The 21,179-nt window shown below is 49.7% G+C and overlaps 1 protein-coding gene across 1 annotated transcript in view; it reads right to left on the bottom strand.

The window, feature by feature from the left end:
* Window positions 1–179: 179 nt before the first annotated feature.
* LOC122368033 (nascent polypeptide-associated complex subunit alpha, muscle-specific form-like) overlaps window positions 180–21,179 on the bottom strand; it is a gene marked incomplete at its 3' end in the record, with an annotated part of 31,225 nt that continues 10,225 nt past the window's right edge. Inside the window, exons 6-15 of the mRNA XM_043341625.1 lie at window positions 19,580–19,743; window positions 16,401–17,437; window positions 14,307–14,768; window positions 13,684–13,856; window positions 10,684–10,811; window positions 7,956–8,147; window positions 7,318–7,414; window positions 5,862–5,996; window positions 1,192–1,335; window positions 180–304 (exon numbers count right to left, since the gene is read on the bottom strand). Coding sequence (XP_043197560.1) covers window positions 180–304; window positions 1,192–1,335; window positions 5,862–5,996; window positions 7,318–7,414; window positions 7,956–8,147; window positions 10,684–10,811; window positions 13,684–13,856; window positions 14,307–14,768; window positions 16,401–17,437; window positions 19,580–19,743 — 2,657 coding nt within the window. The remainder of the gene's footprint in view (window positions 305–1,191; window positions 1,336–5,861; window positions 5,997–7,317; window positions 7,415–7,955; window positions 8,148–10,683; window positions 10,812–13,683; window positions 13,857–14,306; window positions 14,769–16,400; window positions 17,438–19,579; window positions 19,744–21,179) is intronic.

Genomic DNA, 21,179 nt, shown 5'->3' with positions numbered 1-21,179 from the left:
TACTACCCCCTCCGGGGAGTAACACTACCCCCTCTGTACCTGGAACTCGCTGGGCGAGCAGTCCACCAGTTCCGTCTCTGCCATCGGAACAGCTGTCCCAGGCCACCGCCGTCACCACCGGAGAGTAACAGTACCCCCCCTCTACTACCCTCCGGGGAGTAACACTACCCCCTCTGTACCTGGAACGCTGGCGAGCAGTCTGCCAGTTCGGTCTCTGCCATCTGGAACAGCTGCCCAGGCTGGCCACCGCCTCGCCACCGGCTCGCAGCAGGTACTGCTGGTTCCTCTTCGTTCGGCTGGTTACCTGGAACAGAGGTGTGTGACGTCATATAGGGTAATGACGTCATAGAGGGGCGGTGATGTCATCAGGGGCGATATGTCATAGACGGGTAGTGGTGACGTCATTATAGGTCATTACCTGTCACGGAGAGACGGTGTGACGCAATGTAAGAAATGAGGCCCTTTGCTGGTCCCAGTAGGGTCCAGACGATTTTGTTCTCCTTTACAAATTTATAATCCGGCACCTGAACTATCTTAGATAGTTCTTAGCCTAAAACATGCAGTTATAGCATCGAGAGAACACATTTTATCAACTGTCACATTTAGCAGGCCAAACATATGATTTTCCTGTTGAGTGTTCTACAAGCTGGCCGGTTCTCCGGGCAGATTCTATCATCCGGGACCAGGACCAAAACTCGCAATTTCAGCATTGGTGTGACGTCATAAAGGGGTGGTGACGTCATATAGGGGCGGTGATGTCATAGACGGGTAGTGGTTAGGTGGTGGTGACGTCATTATAGGGCTGGAGGCGGTTGGAGGTAAAAGGTTTTCATGCTTCAGCAGCTGTGCAATTACTGAGTTAACTCATACCTACCAAAATTTTGCAAATGTTCAGATCAGAGCCACGCATGCAAAGTATTTGAAAAGGTAAAAAACAGCTATGAAAATAAAAAGACAACTCAAGAATGAAATTCCACTTTGATCTCCACTTCACCGCTTCACAGCAATAAGGTATAATAAATACTTTGACCAAACCTTGTATCTCTTTCCCGCGGCACTAATTCATTTTTGGCGCCTTTCATTTCCTTCTATTTTTAATCGCCGTATCATGATAATAACATTTCACTTATCGGCCTCTCCACCACCCTATTTTTAGCACTACGTCGTCTGACATCTGGCGCGACCACTCACGTTTTCCACGACCCTCAAGCACCGGCTGATCCTGGCTATACAGTCCCTCTGGTGTCTCAGTCGCTGTGGTAGACGGAGGTTGGCGCAGCTCTCCGATATCGTACCCAGCAGACGGTCCAGGCCGCCCAGTTCCCGCAGCTCCTCCTGGTGAGAGGTCGGTCAGTACTGAGGTCACATGGTGACAACGGGGCGAGCAAAGGGTGGAGACTGCCCAGCTCCCGGAGCTCCTCCTGTGAGAGGTCACAGAGGTCAGTACTGGGGTCACATGGTGACAACGGGGCGAACATAGGGTCCAGGCCGCCCAGTTCCCGCAGCTCCTCCTGTGAGAGGTCACAGAAGTCAGTACTGGGGTCACATGGTGACAATGGCGAGATACATATATCGAGTTATCCAGAATTGGAGGATCAAAAGCATGCGATAGCATGCTTTTGCATCCGGAAATTCCCATTGGGTCGTTGAAAAAAAGTTCGGCTGAACCTGTTTGTCAGTGAGTGAGTGAGTATGTGAGTGAGTTTGTCCAAGCTTTTTTGGACCTGGAGTCAAAATGGGTAGACCGATCGGGACGAAAGTGGGACCGTTTGATTCGTCTCCGGCGAGGTAAACTTTTGGTGCTGGCCTCGGTTCGCTCGGTGCTTCGTGGCACATGCTATTCCGCTTCAAAGTTTCGGTGACACGAAATTTTTGTCAAGGCTACAGGTCAACCCGAGGTCACGGGCAAAGCCATACTGGCGGGACACATCGGTAACACCTTGAACCAGTTTCCAGGGGGGTCACCGTCTGCGAGGGGTGCAGGCTGCACGTGCTGGGATCGGAAAACCGTTTTGACGTGAGGTCCTCTGGCTCAAAGAAATTTTAAGCAATCAACCTCAAAATCGGTTCAATGGTAGTCCCAGGCAAGGCCTCCAAAATAATGCACATTTCATTGGGCTATGGATCCTCCAATTCTGGCCCAAGGCAACGCACGAGCGCTGCCGGCATCTAGTTACGGAGCGAGAGAAGCGAGCGGAGTCTTACGTAGAATAACGGAAATTTCTGAGTATGAGCGGCCGGCCGGCCGGCCGGCCGTGGTCACGATTCTGCGACGCTTATATCTCAGCAACCACTTGACCGATTTACATGCGGTAATTTTTGTAGGGTAGCTTCATTCCTTCTACCAAGTATTGGACTATTCCCGATGCATGTGGGTGACCCCTTATGCACGTGCCACGTGCAAAACGAAGAGGTGTCACTTTTGTAATTGTTGCAATATCTCGGTAACTACTGGGCCGATTTCGCTGAAAGTTGGCATGTAGGTAGGCACCCACTAGGCAATGCATACCCATGTGCCAGAGTTGGGGTGCTGCTGCACGTGCGCACGTTCAGGGGTCTATTCCAGATCTCGAGAACGGCTGGACCGATTGCGCTCAAATTTGGTACACGGTTACGGAGCAGTTAGTAGGGTGCCGTGCACAAGTCATTTGGGACCCATTTTGCACGTGCGCACGTGCAGGGTGCCGCTTCCAGATCTTGAGAACGGCTGAGCCGATTGTGCTCAAATTTGGCACATCGCTAGAGACCGGTTAGAAAGGCGCCGTGCACAAGTCAGTTGGAGGTACCCCCTCGCAATTTCGCACGTGCAAGGCCCACCCTCTCGCTCGCTCCGTTAATCGCCCCAAAAGGCGTTATACTGGTTATTACGGAGCGAGCGAAGCGAGCGTAGTCTTTTCTTAGATTAACGGAAATTTCTGAGTATGAGCGGCCGGCCGTGGTCACGCTTTTGCGAGGCTTATATCTCAGCAACCACTTGACCGATTTACACGCGGCAATTTTTGTAGGGTAGCTTCATTCCTTCTACCAAGTATTGGACTATTCCCGATGCATGTGGGTGACCCCTTATGCACGTGCCACGTGCAAAACGAAGAGGTGTCCGTTTTGTAATTGTTGCAATATCTCGGTAACTACTTGGCCGATTGCGCTGAAAGTTGGCATGTAGGTAGGCACCCACTAGGCACTGCATATCCATGTGCCAGAGTTGGGGCGCTGCTGCACGTGCGCACGTGCAGGGGTCGTTTCCAGATCTCGAGAACGGCCCCACCGATTGCGCTCAAATTTGGTATACAGTTAGGGACCGGTTGGTAGGGTGCCGTGCGCAAGTCAGTTGGGACCCATTTTGCACGTGCGCACGTGCAGGGTGCCGCTTCCAGATCTCGAGAACGGCTGGGCCGATTGTGCCCAACTTTGGCACATCGCTAGAGACCGGTTAGTAGGGTGCCGTGCACAAGTCAGTTGGAGGTACCCCCTCGCAATTTCGCACGTGCAAGGCCCACCCTCTCGCTCGCTCCGTTAGTCGCCCCAAAAGGCGTTATACTGGTATTATATGCTTATATCGAGACACATGGTGCGTCGATATAAGCACGGAGTGCCTTTGCACCGCCCTGCATATCTTGTGATACTTTTTTTTTGTTCGCAATATATGATGATGATGATAATGATGATGATGATGATGACAATGGGGCGAGCGATTCCAGAGATGTAAATATATAGCATGTTCATATAGGTCACCATAGCGGTGATGTTGGCCGCCAGGGCAAATGCAGGTCAAAATGCAAGTCGCAGCTGGGGTCACCATAGAAATCAGAGGGCAATATCATGGTCAGTGGCTTAACCCTCGCCCGCACATGCCATTTTCCCATCCTAGAACGCACATGGGGGGGGGGTTGCCACCCCCCCCCCGCGCCGTTTCGTTCCTGTTGGAGATAGAGCTTAGCGGTAAAGACCAAAAAGATTCTTTGGGAAGAGACGAATCCAATGATACCCGATTTTACCTTCTCAGGTCAGTCATTGACCTTCCAGGTCAGGTCAAACTAAAAAATGTTGCTGTTTTGGGTCACCGTTGGATATCAAGTGGGCTGCTTATCATATACCGATGACGATGCCGTTTTCTGGTGCCAAGCCAGCTAGAACCTCTTTGTCACACTACCCGACCAGATTTTTGCTGCTGAGGTCATTTCAGGTCAAGTTAGGTCAAGGTCAGTTATATGTGTTTGTATGTCTGTGTGTGTCTGTGTGTATACTGATGTGTGCACCGATTGTTTATGTGTTCATATTACATGAAATCATGATCTGAGAAGCTCTTTAAAAAAAAAAATATAGTCAAAAAACTTCACAAAAAGTAAATTTAGCTTGCCTGAAACGCAATTATTTTAGATGACCTAGGTTGACCTTGACCCCGACCTTGACATCTGTACATCGTCGAACAACATGTTCCATGATAGGTTGGAGGTAACACTGGCAAAAAAAGGCCGAAATCAGGGTGTCAAAAGCTCACAAGGTCCATAGCCAACGCAAGATGTTGAGAATTGGCCATTTGGGTCATGACATGACCTGAAAAAACAAGGTCATATCTCCGAAACCAAAAGCCACAGCAACTTGAAATTTTCAGTAAAGGAACATCAAGAAAGGCTAGAGGAGCAGCTATACGAAAAATCAGGCTTCTAGCTCTAAAAATGTTGAGTGCAGAGCAGAAAGACTACCTGGTGTGTGGGGGGGGGGTGGTTGCCACCCCTGACTACCTGGTGTGTGTGTGGGGGGGGGGTGGTTGCCACCCCCCCCCCCCAGGTAGTCTTTCTGCTCTGCACTCAACATTTTTAGAGTTAGAGAGCTGATTTTTGGTATAGCTGCTCCTCTATCCTTTCTTGATGTCCACTGAAAATTTCAAGTTTCTGTGATTTTTGGTTTCGGAGATATGACCTTGTTTGTCAGGTCATGTCATGACCCAAATGGCCAATTCTCAACATCTTGCGTTTGCCATGGGCCTTGTGAGATTTTGACACCTTGATTTCGGCATTTTTTGCCAGTCTTACCTCCCACCTATCATGAAACATGTTGTTCGACGATGTACAGATGTCAAGGTCAGGGTCAAGGTCAACCTAGGTCATCTAAAATAATTGCGTTTCAGGCAAGCTAAATTTACTTTTTGTGAAGTTTTTTGACTATATTTTTTCAAGAGCTTCTCTGATCATGATTTCATGTAATGTGAACACATAAACAATCGGTGCACACATCAGTATACACACAGACACGCACAGACATACAAACACAAATCATTGACCTTTACCTAACATTGACCTGAAATGACCTCAGCAGCAAAAACCTGGTCGGGTAGAGTGACAAAGAGGTTCTAGCTGGCTAGGCACCAGAAAACGGCATCGTCATCGGTATATGATAAGCAGCGCACTTGATATCCAACGGTGACCCAAAACAGCAACATTTTTTAGTTTGACCTGACCTGGAAGGTCAATGACTGACCTGAGAAGGTAAAACTGGGTATCATTGGATTCGTCTCTTCCCAAAGAATCTTTTTGGTCTTTACTGCTAAGCTCTATCTCCAACAGGAACGAAATGGCGCGGGGGGTGGCAACCCCCCCCCCCTCCCCCATGTGCGTTCTAGGATGGGAAAATGGCATGTGCGGGCGAGGGTTAAGATAAGGATCAGAGGTCAGCATTAAAAAGTATTACATAAGTAATATAGATCAATATAGATACTAACATTACAAATATCTTAGACGACGCATACAAGAAGTCATTGTAGTGATGGTTAACACAATAATCACAAATGTCAACACGGACGTCATATTGGGGTCGTATGTTACACCAGAGGTCACGGACTCGCAGAAGTCAGCCGTTCGTACCTTGAACCAGGCACCGGCCCGCTGTGAGGTGAGGCTGAGCAGCGTTTCCATGGACAGATGGCCAGCGGTGATGTTGTCCAGGCGTAGCTGTTTGGCTTGGCCCTGCCGCTGTAGCTGAGCGCACAGCTCACGGACCTGACAGTGACAGAACGGGGAGCGGTCGGGGTCAGCTGGGCGCACAGCTCACGGACCTGACAGTAACAGAACGGGGGGGGGGGTTCAGGGTCAGCTGGGCGCACAGCTCACGGACCTGACAGTGACAGAACGGGGAGGGGGGGGGGGGGGTCAGCTGAGCGCACAGCTCACGGACCTGACAGTGACAGAACGGGGAGGGTGTTGTGATGGGGCACGTTTTCCCTCCATTTTCCCTTCATTTGGTCCTCCCTTCATTTGGACTCACCCCCCGGTCATATGGAAACAGGTAAACAATAAACAGTTCCATGGTCACCGCCATTGTGTTTTGAGGGTCATTCGCCGCTCCCGATAATTCGCCGTGACAGTACTGAACTAACCACCGGAACCGAATATGTGTAACAGAAGCCGGGTCAGGGAGGGACAGCTTAGTGAGGAGAGGGGACAGGATTGAGGAAAGGAACGGTCAGGGGTAGGGCGGGATAAAAAGAGGGTTTAAAACTATTATGCCAAAGGAGTCGGGTCACGGCACGAGTAGGGGTCAGGCCAAGTAGTGAAGGGGTCATGTCAGGGAGAAGGAAAGGTAAAGGCATGAGGGATAGTTCCGGGTCAGCCCAGGGGGGGGGGGGCAGAGCGATGATATCAGGCAGGAAAAGGGAGAGGGTGATGGGTCCAGAGGCTAGGTCAAGTAACAAAGAGGTCGCTGCAGGACTGGTTACTAAGGGGTCAGCAGAGCAGGGGTTTACATCTCTGCTTTAACTGAAATATAATACAGTCAGCAGTAACTGTAACTGCAGTAACTGCCCCTCCTCTTACTGCGTGGTAGGTATTCTTTTTTTTTCGACAAAACCGAAATTAACAGTAAGACTATGTTAGCGGTCACTGATATATCACAATATCGAGACGTGCAAGGCTCCCTCACTTTGGTTACGGTTAAGCTCATGATCGTATTTAGCGGCAAAGCACGAAAGTTTAAATTTGCCCCCAAAACAGCCTTTTGCCTTTTGGTTGTCATAATGGGCGCATGATTTGTTAAATAGGTAATAGGTACAATGGAAAAGATGGAGGGGCGCGCCTCTGCCCCTTACTATAGTCTGGCAAACCTAAGAAAGAATGGAGTTAAAGCGCCTGAATCACTTAGCACGGGTTCTGATCACTTGAAATGTATGGTTCGGAGAAATTCGTGAGAAAAGTTGTGAGAGAAAATATGCTCTCACGGTATAAATACACATGCATCAATGGCCGCTGCACTTTAACTCCGTTCTTTCTTAGGTTTGCCAGACTATAGTTCCGGTCGACTGAGGACACAGCAGCACGCACGTACCTTGGCGCGGTTTTTGCGCAGCTCGGCGTTCGAGTCGTCTGAGTCACTAGCCGTGACGTCAGAGTCCAGCAGACTCAGCATCAGCTCCAGGCTGCTCCTGAGAGCGTCGTAATATGCGCAGGAGTCAGATGATGTCATAGGGGGAGGTGGTATATGCCATGACGTGCAGCGTTACAGTGATGACCAGCAAACAGACACGGGGCAGTTATGGAGACAGGTTCGTAAAGGCAAACGACTGTAAACTTTGTGGAAAACCACTCAGTTTAGTTAAGCTTATCTATGTTAAACATAAACAAACTGAAAGACTAACAAGTCTGCTCATTGATGAATATTGAGTTTACTCGTTGCTACCAAATACCCGGAACATTAACACAACAGTTTTTAAAGATACACAATGTAACTGTATCCACTTAATCCCTCCCCCCCCCCCCCCCCCACACACACACACAGCTGGCGAGCTGCCTCCTCACATCACTTTCTTTTCCTTCCTATCTTTTCTCTCGGATCTATATTTAGTGCTTCTATCTTCTCACCCTTCTACCTTATTAGCCATCTTCTCTCCATTCTTCCCACCCAATTACTTTGTTCCTCTCCCTGTCTTCCGTTTCCCTCCTTCCCCCCCCCTCCCCCATTCTCACTTGTCCAGATCCATGTTCAGCTGATCTTCACTCAGTATAAACATCACCGCAGAAGTGCACAGCGACAAACACGGGTCGGAGGGCGCGTCAGAGAGCGCCGCAAAGAACCGGGTGACCGTGCCGTGGGCCCGCAGATGCATTCGAAACGCCGGTACCATGCACTTGCCCGCCAGTCGGGTAGCCGAGAGACACCTGTGGACAGACATGAGAGAGACATATATGGAGAGACGTCGGGGAAAGCGGGGCAAGATGGGGATGTTAAGCTTCATGCTCACGTGCTTGCCAAAAAATGGACAGCAGCCGAAGTTTGTTGCTTTCATGATGTAGTAAAGGTACTTGGGCATCTTTTCCCATATGTAGTATTAGATGCATATTATTGTTTGAAACCCAAAAACTGATTTTTAAAAACATAGCTAGATCCCCATCTTACCCCACTACCAGGGGTAAGATGGGGATGGACATGGGGTAAGATGGGGATACATTGGTATTTTTAAAAAAGGTACAGTTTCATTTATTCAAGTGCATTGCATACAAAAAGTGGACCTAGAGAACCTAACCCCGTCACGCGATGACCTGAAGGTCAGGTCAGGTCATTGAACTTTGATGACCTCGGTTCACTTATTCGAGTTGTACATGTTTGTAGGCCAGTTTTTGGAGCTGAATTCGAATCAAGCAACCATATGAACATTTACGAAGTAGTTTTGGTGCCTTCGTAACATGTTACAAAGCTGTCAGAAGCGGTTTACTACAAATACCTGGCAGGACCCCTACTGGTTGACCTGACCTGGCCTGACCCGACCTGGCCTAAATGCATGAAGACATCATCTGTGATCAAAACTAACATGATATTCGTGATCAACACCCCGAAAAACCCCATAGCAGCCACACTTTACGACGTTCTAACAGGTCCCGATTTCCCGACTTTTGGGCCATTGACCTGGCCCGGAAGGTCAACCAATGACCAAGGACCTTAAAATTGGGTATCATCGACTTCCTCTCGTCACGGGCAACACGCTCGTTTTTTTTTTTACGCGAAGCTCTAGCTTGATCAGGGGCGAAACGGCAAAGGGGGTCCAACGGACCCCCCCCCCCCCCTTTACGTTCGCGGCTGGAAAAACACCAATACGGGCGAAGGTTAACATCCACCTTGCCGCTAAAGCGGTAGGTGGTAGGTAAATTAAACACCGTAGGTAAATTATCGGCGCTAGCGCGCCACACAACCAATAGGGAAACCACTCCAGGGACAAGAGAGTGGTGATTTGGTAATGAAGAGGACGGTTCAGGTAAATGAAGAGCCATATTTGCTTCGCCATAATCCCACACACGCCCGTATGAGTGATTATCTGGTCAGAGCTTTTGCTTGCTGATTGTGAGGGGTAAGATGGGGATGTCCCCATCTTGCCCCAAAATGGAACTCCCCATCTTACCCCGGCACGTTCACAAAATGTTAAGGACGCCACACACACCAAATTGCACTATTTAGAATAAATAAAAACACACTATTGACCACCATATAAATGCACCTTAGTATACAATCATCAAGAGATTACCTTCACTCACACTGAAAACCAGGAACTCGCTTTTCCAGACCCCGTAAATTCCGATCATAAACATACGTTCTCGCATTCAAACCCATCAAAAATATTGCAGTGGTCACAGGGCCGCAATAATTTTGTTATTGTCGTTTCTGGTCTAAAGGAAGTAAATAACCCCAGTGATCCCGTTCAGTCGCCTCTGAAATTCTGTATTTCAGTACCTCCCCGTCATACCCCGCATCCCCGTCTTGCCCCGTCTTCCCCTCTATGGAGAGACGTCTATGGACAGATGAGAGACACCGGGGGACCGCCATCTTAACCCATTAACGCCCGAGCATAGAAGCAAGTATTCAAGCATACTGATTTTTTAAATTTTGTGTCGAATTCTGGCGATTAAGAAGCCCTGAAAAAAAATTAGGTCAAATTCCAAAAACTTTTAGAGACACGATACCGACCCAAAATGAGGCACCGGGCGCCAACTCCCAGCCGCCGCGCCGTCTCTCGCACGAAAACCCTGTCAACTAGTTGGCTTCAAGCCAGGACAGGGCAGTGGTCTGTAATTTTATATGAGAAAAGTGTGAAGCAAGCCTCGTCCAATGATCATAGCCCTAGCAATGCCTGTGATTGATTAATCGATGATTCATCATGTCACATTGAAACGGCACGTCTTTATACTAAAGACGATCGGTAATTGTTATTAGGTGATACATGGCAATTTACGGTCTAAACTATACGGAATAACGCAACTTAGATCGCTCGAGTTAACAATTCACCAAGGAACAAACAGTTTCCGGTGTTGACTGTGTCCTGGGAGGGGTGCGAAGAGCATCTAGAGCAAGTCCAGAAGTTACTAGGGGAGGGAAGTTAGGCATACTCCGTGAGGTCGAGTAGATAGTTACGAGGTAGGGAGGAGAATGTATCAGCCTTACCAGATGAAGGTTGAGTACGCTACCAAGCTGAGGGAAGGGAATGTTTAGCCCACTGTACGGTATCGTAAATTACGTGACGCCACAGCGTGTCAGCTGTTTCGCCGAATGAGATTGTTCCTGTCTCGCTTGAATTGCGCCAAGCATGAAAAAAAAAAACAATTTCGGAGCCTGGAGCCGCGAGTCGCGCACGTTGCAGTCGCAAGATAAGACGAAAGATCACGAAACACCCACGCAGGATAAGACGAAATATCACGTAACACCCACCTTGTCGATAAGCTGTTGGTGGGCTGGAGGGCGTCCATGATATAGTCGATGTCGTCGTTATACTCCTGGAACTCTCCAAACTCCTGGATCTGGTACGCCTTCTTCACGTTCTTGATCACCGTATAATACTGGAGATAAAGAGGAAGGGAAGGGTGTAATTAGTAAGGATTTATCGGGGATAAGGTTAGAATTGGTGACAAAGTAACATAATAGAGTTCCCATGCATTTGCTGCATCTCGCTAGGCAGGCGATGTACTAATCCTGGTGACTGGAGACGACGAAAAACAAGTGTTCAACTATGCACTTATCTGAAGTGTGAGTTACTCACAAATGAGTTGCCTTCTTCTTCCCTTCCTCCGTCAATTTCTCTCCTCAGTCACTAAAATTGTCATCTTTCCCAGCTGCCGGACATTGGTCACGTGACCACATTTTCCGTTTGACCTTGAGTTGGCACCAGATTTTGTCGGCAGATGTGGCGCAGCTTATTTTACTGCATTATTTTAGATACTAAATATTTAGACGTGTGGTGGTTAATGATACCGTGCAAATAATATTGAATCATCGGTGACATATTTATCATTGAAACTTGAATAGCATCAATAAAATACAATTTAACTATTATTACTCTTCCATTGATTTTATTGTGTTTGCAGGCATAGGTAGAATATAATCTGAAGAGCTGAGCCTGCAGCTTACAGTCGTTCTATAACTCTTATTGCATAAATCAAGGCTACTGAGGGCTGCAAATTTGTTTCACTTATCTTTAATAGCTTATACCCTACCTTCATCAACCATTATCTGTAAGAATCTTGCATCAATCATCACCAGACTTATCAGTTTTTTTTTTTACATACCTACCGCAGAGTGGGCGACTACGACTCCCTCGCCCTAATTGAGCTAGCCTCGCGGGAAAAACGAGCATGTGTGCCGTTACGGGACCGGGGACGCAGCGATTGATGCACGGTTTAAAAGTCTCAGGTCAACTGGTGGCCTCTGAGGATCAGGTCAAGTGCCCCGAGGGCCAAAATACGATTTCGAGTTTTAAGAAATAACTTTGCCAAAAAACGGCGCAGAGTCGCGATTTTAGTACCATCATGTTTGTCATGCTCCGGTGCGTCAAATGGTACACTTTTGTTTGGGTGGGGTCAACATCTGGGCCCTGTTTCACCGCCCGACGCTGCGCGCGCTGCAGCGCGCTGGAAGCTGAGGCGTACCCCTGACGTCACTCGAATGACGTTGCGTGCGATCCGTTAGCTTATGAAGTTATGATGAATCGCGTTTGGAACAGAGGTATAATTCGATTCGGTAGGTCTTCCCGAGTCCATTGGCGATTTTTTCGACTTGCTAGTTCAATTTTATCAGGAGTTATTGAAGAAAAAACTTGTGACCTTTGTGACGTCATAAATGACGTCACGCTAGGTTAAAGATGCAAAAAAGAAGCTTTGGACATTGCAAGAAGTGCATGAAATTGCGATTCCATGTGCATGAGCTAGGTTTAGATCAATCTCGGCGTCAAAATTACAGTTTCCATATTTTCCCCATTGACTTGTAATGGTGACGTCACGCGATCGGTCTGACCTCATGTGACCTCTAGGAGAAATCCGAGATATACAAGTTTTGAGACTTCTAGAGGATACTATGTCCTGTAAGTATCAGCTCGCTGTGACAGCTCCTCTGGCACCAAGGGCATTGTGAAGTTTCGGTATTTTGGGACTATTGCAGAAGTTCACGTGTGACGTCATAAGTCAGTGATCTGACCTGAGACGGAAATGCAATTGGTTTCCAAAGATGCGTATGGAAGCAAAGATAAGGTGTGCCAAATAGCAGCCCTCTAGCTATAAGGTGTTTTGAGCTATCGCCATAAGTCGTGAGTGGAGCGCTACTGACTCCTCCGGTCGACCGCTGGGGGTTAGGAGGCGTGCAGGGTATCGGAAAACCACCTGGTACTTAGCGAATTTTGCCGATAAAAATACGTTTCTTATGCCGACGTATAGCCAAAAGACCACTGAATCTCAAACCAGTCGTATCCTTGCACTAAATGGCTTGGTTTAGACACGATAGTTCTGAAAAGAAAAGGTCCCATGTATTCTCTATGGGCGCCGCGAGGCCGTTGGCACCAGAGTTTCGGGAAGTGCCCTCGCCACAACCGCACGTGCAGATTTGGTCACGTGACCAAGCGCATTTGCCGCCACTGTATTTATATACACTGTGATCTTTCCCTTGCCATTCAGACATCTACCGGGTTCTATAGCCTTGCATCTACCTCCCGCTCCCTCTACACAACCGGTTTCTTAGCTCTCCTCTAACGCTCTTATCTTACCCCGCGTTCGATGTCTCTCGGACGGCAAAGATTCTTTGCCGTCCGGCCAATCCCGTCCAAGGTCAGCGGGGACTCAGCTGCGGTTATGGAACCTGATTGGCCGGACGGCGTAGAATCTTCGCCGTCCGGGAGACATCGAACTGGATGCTGGTGGCTTAGGCTTCGTAAAGATCAAAAAGTACAGATGCATTGTTTTTGTGTTTCAGTGGAACCAACCATGGATTGGGGTGGCCTTCCGACCGTCATGGAGGACTGGTGCGCGAGTGGAGACGCAACCAGCCAAGCCAGTGCGGGTGGCAGTGTTCTAAAATTGGATATTGGTTGGGTGTGCCGATGAAGAAAAAGATCCTAGGATGAAAAAAAAGAAAGTAAATAACTGCAGTATTTTTGCAAAATGGTGTAATGCCAATTTTTATGCTAACTGATAAACCAGGATTTCATGTCAGGATCTTGACAGGGTGTGGAACAAAAGGATGTGGGTGCATCAACTGTCAAGTGACAAGTGAACTGGCTGTTGGGAATACATGAAACTCTTTTCAGAGATAAAGTAAAGTTGGTCATTCATATTTTAGGGATGAAAATACTTTCCCCATTAGGTGTGATTTGCCACCAAAAAGGCTGAAAAATGAACCACTGGCGGGTCGACAGCAGCTAGTCTCTCCCTCCCCTCCAGTCCTCACCTCCTTGGCATTTCTGTCGACCCGAACGCTAGTCACCGGCTGTTGGCTACTGTTGGGATCCGCCCCGTGCCAGGTGCTGACTCGCGTTAGACGGCTGTTCAGACTGCCTCCCGGACCGGAGGGCGGCGGGGGGTCGTCGGTAAAGTCCAGCGCCGACGCCGCCGACGGGGTGTCTAATGGAGAGAGAAGGGGTGTAATAGGAGAGTTAATGATAGAGTTTTAGACGAGTCTTTCAGAGGGGTATGAAATCGTGAGTTGATGTAGCCGTGGGGAGTCTGATGGGCGTGAAAAGATGTCAGAGGAGAATTAACGAGACGTACGTGAAATGCAGGCTAAAACTCAGCAGAGGAGGTACCTGAGAGTAAGAGGGGAGTAAGCGGGGTGTAATAGTGGACTTAATGAGGGCTGGGGGTTTATCCACGAAAGTGAAATCCAGATTCGACGTGATGGATGGGACATCGTAACTGCATATCAAGAGTGCGTCAAAGATGTGAAATCCAGTGGCGGGGGTTTACTCACAGCTAAAACGAGGGGCGTGCGCCAAAGCGGAGTTAACAAAACATTTTATATAAACTTCATACCTACGAAAATAACTTCCGTCCCCTCAGCGGGGCGGCACTCACCGTTGTTCTGCGCTGGCGCGGCGGCCGCCGGCGGCGCCGCCTCGTCTTTATCATCGGTCCATCTGTGGTTATACCTCGCCCGTGCCGCCCTACCCTGTCCGGCCCGTGTCTTAAAAATGGACCCTTTCTTGGGCTCGGACGGAGCCGCCTTCTCTGTAGCAGCGGCCGCTGTGGTGGGGGCGGAGGACCGCCCGCTGGGGGCTAACACGGGCTCAGTGCTCGCTCTAGTCATAGAGGGTACCGAGTCGGACTCCTGAGACGAACCACCAACCCCGCTGTCTGAACCAATGACACTGGCCGGGGTAGATACCGAGGCGGGAGCGGCCCGGCCAGACTCCATTAGCTCCAGTTGTCGCTCGAGGTCTTTGTACGGCTGAGGGCTGTTGGGCCCGCTGACCGCAGGGGCAGCAGGGGAGGGGCGCGTCTCCTGTGTTCGCTGGTACCGGCCCAGGTCCTTGATGCCTGTGAGAGAGAGAGAGAGAGAGAGAGAGAGAGAGAGAGAGAGAGAGAGAGAGAGAGAGAGAGAAAGAGAGAGAGAGAGAGAGAGAGAGAGAGAGAGAGAGAGAGAGAGAGAGAGAGAGAGAGAGAGAGAGGTGAGCAAACGTTAGATAACCGATAATATACGGGAGCATCGACTGTTTCATAAAATACCCGTAACCGCGTAGGATGATCCACAGGATCAAACACCACTGTGTATAATCTCTTCATGTACGCTATATGACAATTAGGGTACACAGCAGCTTACTTAGCAGTGTTGACAGCTTTGAGTTTTAGTAATAGGCTTTAAGCCTAAAACATACTCTTTCCGCAGTCAGGAAATCGCATGCGAGAGCCTATTCAAATACATACATGGAAGCACGCTCGCATCAATCGCACGCACCTCCCGCAAGCGATTGATGCGAGAAGAATTACAATGTATTTGAAAAGGCTCTCGCACGCGATTTCCTGAACGCGGAAAGACTCTGTTTCAGCCTTTAGGCAGACCAAGTCCATGAATATTGAGATCGCTTAAGGTCTGCCAGCTCAATCACACAACGTCATCCACTCAGATCCATCATCCTAACATTATCACCTCACACAAACACGCATCAACTTATCACTTCCCTACCACAACCTTCACCACTAAAATCTTCTTTCTAACACAACTACCACTCTCATCCACGTATCCCACTTTTTCCCTCACAAACTCACAGTCCTAATGCTCACATTAACACTATAACTCTCTATCAGGGGTACGCCCCGGTTTCTCTTCAGCAAATGTGAACACCGTGGATGACTGTCGACACTTTCTGTTTCCGCGAGCGACATCCATGAGCTAGCAGCTACCGACCAATCGCCGTTCAGCAATGCTCAACGCTGATTGGCCCGGCGCTCGTGACGAAAAGGAAAGGGATCACGGTTATTTCATATGGCTTCTTATTGACTTTTGGCTTAGAGCAAGGTTTCCTTCCGGTTTCATGGTGTTTTGGGCCAAGTTTGGGGTGACATTTATTCGTGATGACCGTTGGTTATTAACCACACCGTATAACCATGATTTCTCTATATCATTTACGGTGTAATGTCGACTGAAAAGGACGTAGCTTCATGGCACGGATCGATGCCGACGTGGGGTGTCAAACGCCGGCGTATGGTAATCAGGAGACGGCGCTGGCCAGTCAAGGGTCCTTAGGTGCCGAGGGGCTGTCAGAGGCCGGCGTGGGTCCATCATGGCCCCTGATGGGCCAACGCCGGCTCTTGATGGCCCCTGATGGACCTCAATGGGCCTAAAGGGCCCCTGATGGACTTTCACCGGACAGTGCTAGGCCTCCATTGAAACCTGGTGGGCCTAAGCCAATCGGTTATGCCGTCTCACACAATCCTACACCGGTGTACTTAATCCCACTGAAAGCTCTAACTTCATACAACCTTCCACAGAGGGAGAAGTCCTGCTCCCCGTGTAACTCTCAAAACTTTACTTACACAGACTCTTCCCCTGCTACTCGTATCTCACACACGCACAAACGCGCACACAGACCCTCCCCCTCCCACTTTTCTCTAACTCTCACCCAGCCTCACACCCTTTCTCATTCTCACCAGGTTCCCCCACCTGCTCACCTTTTCTGTACACCCTCGATGTGGGCTCCTCTGCTGCCGGGGCCGCCGGGGCCGCCACAGGAGCCGGCGTCGGTGTCTCACCGAACAGATTACTCAGCTCCCTCTCCAGATCCGCAGCGGGTTGTCTGGTGCTCAGATTTACCGGCTCGGAGCCCTGATCACTGATTGCAGGTAACGGAGCCGGCGGCGCTGCCGGAGCAGCGGCAGGGCTGGGAGTCGGGTTTGGTAGCTGAGTTGTAGGTTGACTTGTAGGCTGAGAAGAAGACCGCGTCTGCCGCACCTCTGGTTGTGGCGCGGCTTGTGGCGGCTGATATCCCGTTACCGGCGGCGCTGGGACTTCAGGACGTTTTGACTCTACAGCTGCTGGAGCAGTCGAAGCCACCGCCGCTGCAGCTGTGGAAGCCAATGTTGCACCCGTCGGTGTCGGGTGCTGGACCAGGGTTGGCGCTGGCGTCAGAACTGGCATTTTGGTCGGTGACGGAGCAGCCGAGGGCTTTGTCGACACACCTTGCCTCCGTGTCTCTCGAGTTGTCGGCTGCGTCGGAGGCGGCGATGGCGGTGAAGGCGGCGTCGGTGGCGGCGGAGGAGAGGGCTCCGACGGGGGCATCTCCGCTTCAGGAGACTCCACACCATTCGGAGGAACCTCCGCACCTGAGACAGGGGACTCCACTGGAGGAGGAGCTGGGTCCGAAACTGGCGTGGTATCCTCCGAGACAGGCTCCAGCTCTGGCACTGTAGCCGGCGCAGTAGCCGGAACAGCAGGGGCGGGCGCGGAGGACAGGTCCCCGGACGATGGCCGACGTTTCTGTCCTCTCCTTCCCCGCACGGGAAGCGCCACCAGCTCCTCATCCTCCTCCTCCACATAGACCGACTTGGCCACTTTCTGCCGCGCCTCCACCGCCGCGGCCCGTCTGGTGCGTCGCACCGGTCGGCCGCCGATCTCATCCTCGTCGCCAGTGCCGGCAGGCGGAGCGGGGTCCGCCGCCGGCGACGGAGGGTCCGGAGAGACGACGCGAGGCGGGGGAGGCGATTTGTACCTGAGGGAAAAGGTGGGTGGGTGTTAGACAGATGTCATAGGGGCGACTGGTAAACAGTTAAGTATCGTGTGTATTATTGTGCAGTTGCCACCATGAAGCACATCAACATTTTATAGCAATCATGAGTTTGGTTTCCAAGAGCTGCATTGGAAACAAATAATTCGTTCACATGTGGTCTATACCTTGCGTCTCCAATTGACTATGGTGTCAGTTTTTACCAAGAAATATTTCATGGCGGAGAAATCTGTATTTGTCGATAAAGACGAACTCTGGGATTTCCTTACACATACGAAACAAACTAAAAGAAACTCCGAGCGTAAATCCACTTTAGACCGCTTATATTCACGTTGCATATCCTTTCACTGTCATCACATCCTTCCAAGTAACTTCTCTCAATTTTTCCTAATGTTTCTTCCAGAACCCTCACCACTTTTCTTCCAAAACGTTCTTGCGTGACAAATCTGGCATGTTTTATGGATCACTGTTGGGTCTCACTGACAAAGGGCATGCAAACCGATACGATCTACACCGATTACTCTTCCGCTTTTACAAGTGTTAGTCATAGGCTACTTTTACACAAGCTTAGGCACTCTTTTAATATCACCGGTCTTGCATATAGCTGGATTGATTCTTACCTCAGCCACCGCTATCAGCGGGTCATTCTGGATGGCAAGCACTCGGACTGGATCCCAGTGCAATCTGGAGTTCCGGAAGGCAGCATTCTCGGTCCGATTCTCTTCACATGCTATGTAGCTGACCTTCCGTCTCAACTTCAGACCAGCTCACTGTCATATGCTGATGATGTCAAAATTTTCCACAGAATTCAATGTCCAGCGGACGTCAAATCTCTTCAGGCTGATCTAAGCCGTCTTAGTGACTGGTCAAAAACATGGCATCTTAGGCTCAATCCGGCTAAATGCAAGACCATCACCTTTACTTTACGTACATCTCCCATCGCATCATCATACTTTTTAGATGGTCACGAACTCGAGCGGTGTACGGAGATCAGAGATCTGGGTGTGATCCTGGACTCCAGGCTAACATTTGGCGCGCATGTTGACGCCTGTGTGAGCAAGGCCAACCGCATGCTAGGTCTACTTATGCGCAGCATGCAGGTCTCACACCGTACCCGGCTGCCGTACTTCGATCACCGGGCAGTCATGGCGGCGTACAATGCCCATGTCAGATCGGTTGTGGAATACGCGAGTGTCGTCTGGAGTGGCGCAGCACCTACTCACCTTGCGAGATTGGAGAGACTGCAACACCGTTACCTGATGTGGTTAGGCGCCAAGACACATAGCCGGTGCTCGATGGACTATGAGTCTCTCCTCCAACATTTTCACTGTATGTCCATCAAAGCTAGACTTGTTCAGACCGACCTGAAGTTCATACGCTCTGTGTTTGCCGGCCGACTGGACTGTGGGCTACTTGTGACTATGTTTTCGCTGCGTGTTCCTGGCCGGCGCTCTAGGCAGACGGGCTTGTTCAACGAACCTTTTGGACGGGTTGATACGGTGAAGAACGGCCTCGGCGTACGAGTCCCGAAACTAGTGAATGAGTTCCTGAACAAATATCCAGACGAGGATTTCTTTCAGCCTAGTCCCCACTGCACCGCGCGCATCCGTGCCTACGCTCGAGGCCTTGGTACTTGTATGACGTAGTCACGTAGGCTGCTATTGTTTGCATTACTTTTATCTTTTGCATTTTTTACAGATCATGTGTCATTTTATTGTTCCTTTTTTATTGTATCTCAGTGTTTTGGCCTTTTGCCACTTTTATACGAGCTATTGCTGTCTTAAAGTATCCCGCGGCTTTTTGTCTGTGGTGGGTATAGGCATATGCATGTGCGTAGGCAGGTGTGATGAAATAGTGTGTCTTGTGTGTGTGCGTGTGTGCGTGTGCGTGTTTATATTTTACTTTGACCTCAGCCGTCATTGGGTTTTGCCTGTGGCTGACAATGCCTAATAAACAATAAACAATAAACTAAAGTCATGCTGCATTTTTTCACCCGTCCTCCTCCCAACACATCCTCTTCCTACCAAACCCTGGCCCATGACCCCTCTAGCCCGCTATTCTTACTCCCCCCTCATGACTCCCCTCTCAATTCTCACGACTCACCCACTCTCTCCCCTCAATCCTCACCTGGCTGCCTTGGTCGGCTGCGGCGGCGCCGGCGCGGCGGGCGGGCGCCGCCTCCTGGCGCCGCCGCCGCCACTGCCATCTGGTGGTGACCCGCTCACCGCCGTCAGGTCACCCGTGTCCTTGTCACGGGAGATGCGCAGCTTCAGAGGAGGCATACGGGGCGCCTGGGGAGGGAGGTAAGGCGGGTCATAGCAGGGCATAGTACCTATGCATGATAAGTAAAATACATAAACGACACACCGTTTATGGTGTTGTAAATATGTCAGATACCTATGGTGAGTCATGAAACTTGACAGGTTGCACTGACGAAGACGCCTTGTCGTTGAAACGTCTGCGAAATATAGATATACACCGTTCCGTGCTTCTATCCTCAGGATACTGAAATCCTTCTCCTCCACGCCGCGACCCCCCTCCGGGCTGGACAGGCAACTTTATCTCATGCGGGCTGCTCCCTTGGAGCAGCACCGCTGCTCCTGAGGGAGCGCACCCCGTAGCCGGGTGCAGTGAGTGCCTTGGGGCTGGGTGGCCTGTCCTTTGGACGGGCTCAGCCCCGGCGACTCACTAGGGTGAGTCCAATGTCAGACCAATGTCTCCCCCTAATTCCTACCATCCTTCCGGCTCTGCAATGGTCTTGTCGACCGAAATGGCCTAACCCAACAAAAAAAAAAAATATAGATATAAAGATTTGAATTGCACTGTTTTGTCGTTTGTGGACTTGAAACAATGTCTTCTTACCAACTAACGGGTAAATCATGGTGGCGTGAGACATGCTAGGTGAATTACAGTCGCAATATGAGAAACGCCTGGTAAATACTGTAAAGATTCGTGAGACACGAATTTTTCCTAAGATAAATAAGCAAGACAAAGCAGCCTGTGCAACAGCACGTATGATATACTAGGCACGGTAAATGATATGACATCATTCATCAATCAGATTCATGAATCACGTTACGAAGGTAAAAAGTCATGTAGCAGGACAAGAAAGACAGTCAAGCAAGCAAGACATGTAGCAGTTGAAGTTTTATCGGGATGTGTTAACGTAGGTAACAAAAGAAAATGAGTCGAGCCTTATGTCATACTTACATGACATTTCAACCTGCGATTGTCATGACATACTTCTGCCAAGTGACCAAAATATTGACACATCCAAAGCCGTCACGTGTTCAGCTCAATGTAAGCCGATATTCTAGATGAGAAACACGCCGACAAACAATACCAACTCAGAACGCTGACCAAGCAACGGTTATGACGAATGTAGGTCTCTGGGTGTCAGCAAAACAGTGGTCATTCATGTTATTCAAGCTGACAACGAGTAGTCATCCTCAGACGTGGAGAAGTGGGTGGGGTAAGGGCAGGGGTAGGTGGTATATTACTGGGAAGGCTAGCCGGAATCTGTCGCGGATTAGAGGGGGAGAGTGAGGGAGAGAGAGAGAGAGAGAGAGAGAGAGAGAGAGAGAGAGAGAGAGAGAGAGAGAGAGAGAGAGAGAGAGAGAGAGAGAGAGAGAGAGAGAGAGAGAGAGAGCTTGAAGACACTGACCTAGGGTCATGAAATTAACACACAATAGTTCCCCACCGCCCCCACCTACCCTCCAAATTTCTT

Source organism: Amphibalanus amphitrite, unplaced genomic scaffold (genome assembly GCF_019059575.1).
Source record: "Amphibalanus amphitrite isolate SeventyFive unplaced genomic scaffold, NRLGWU_Aamphi_draft 000916F_arrow, whole genome shotgun sequence".
In the NCBI taxonomy this organism is placed as follows: Eukaryota; Metazoa; Arthropoda; class Thecostraca; order Balanomorpha; family Balanidae; genus Amphibalanus; species Amphibalanus amphitrite.
This window is presented reverse-complemented; position numbering and strand designations above follow the sequence as displayed.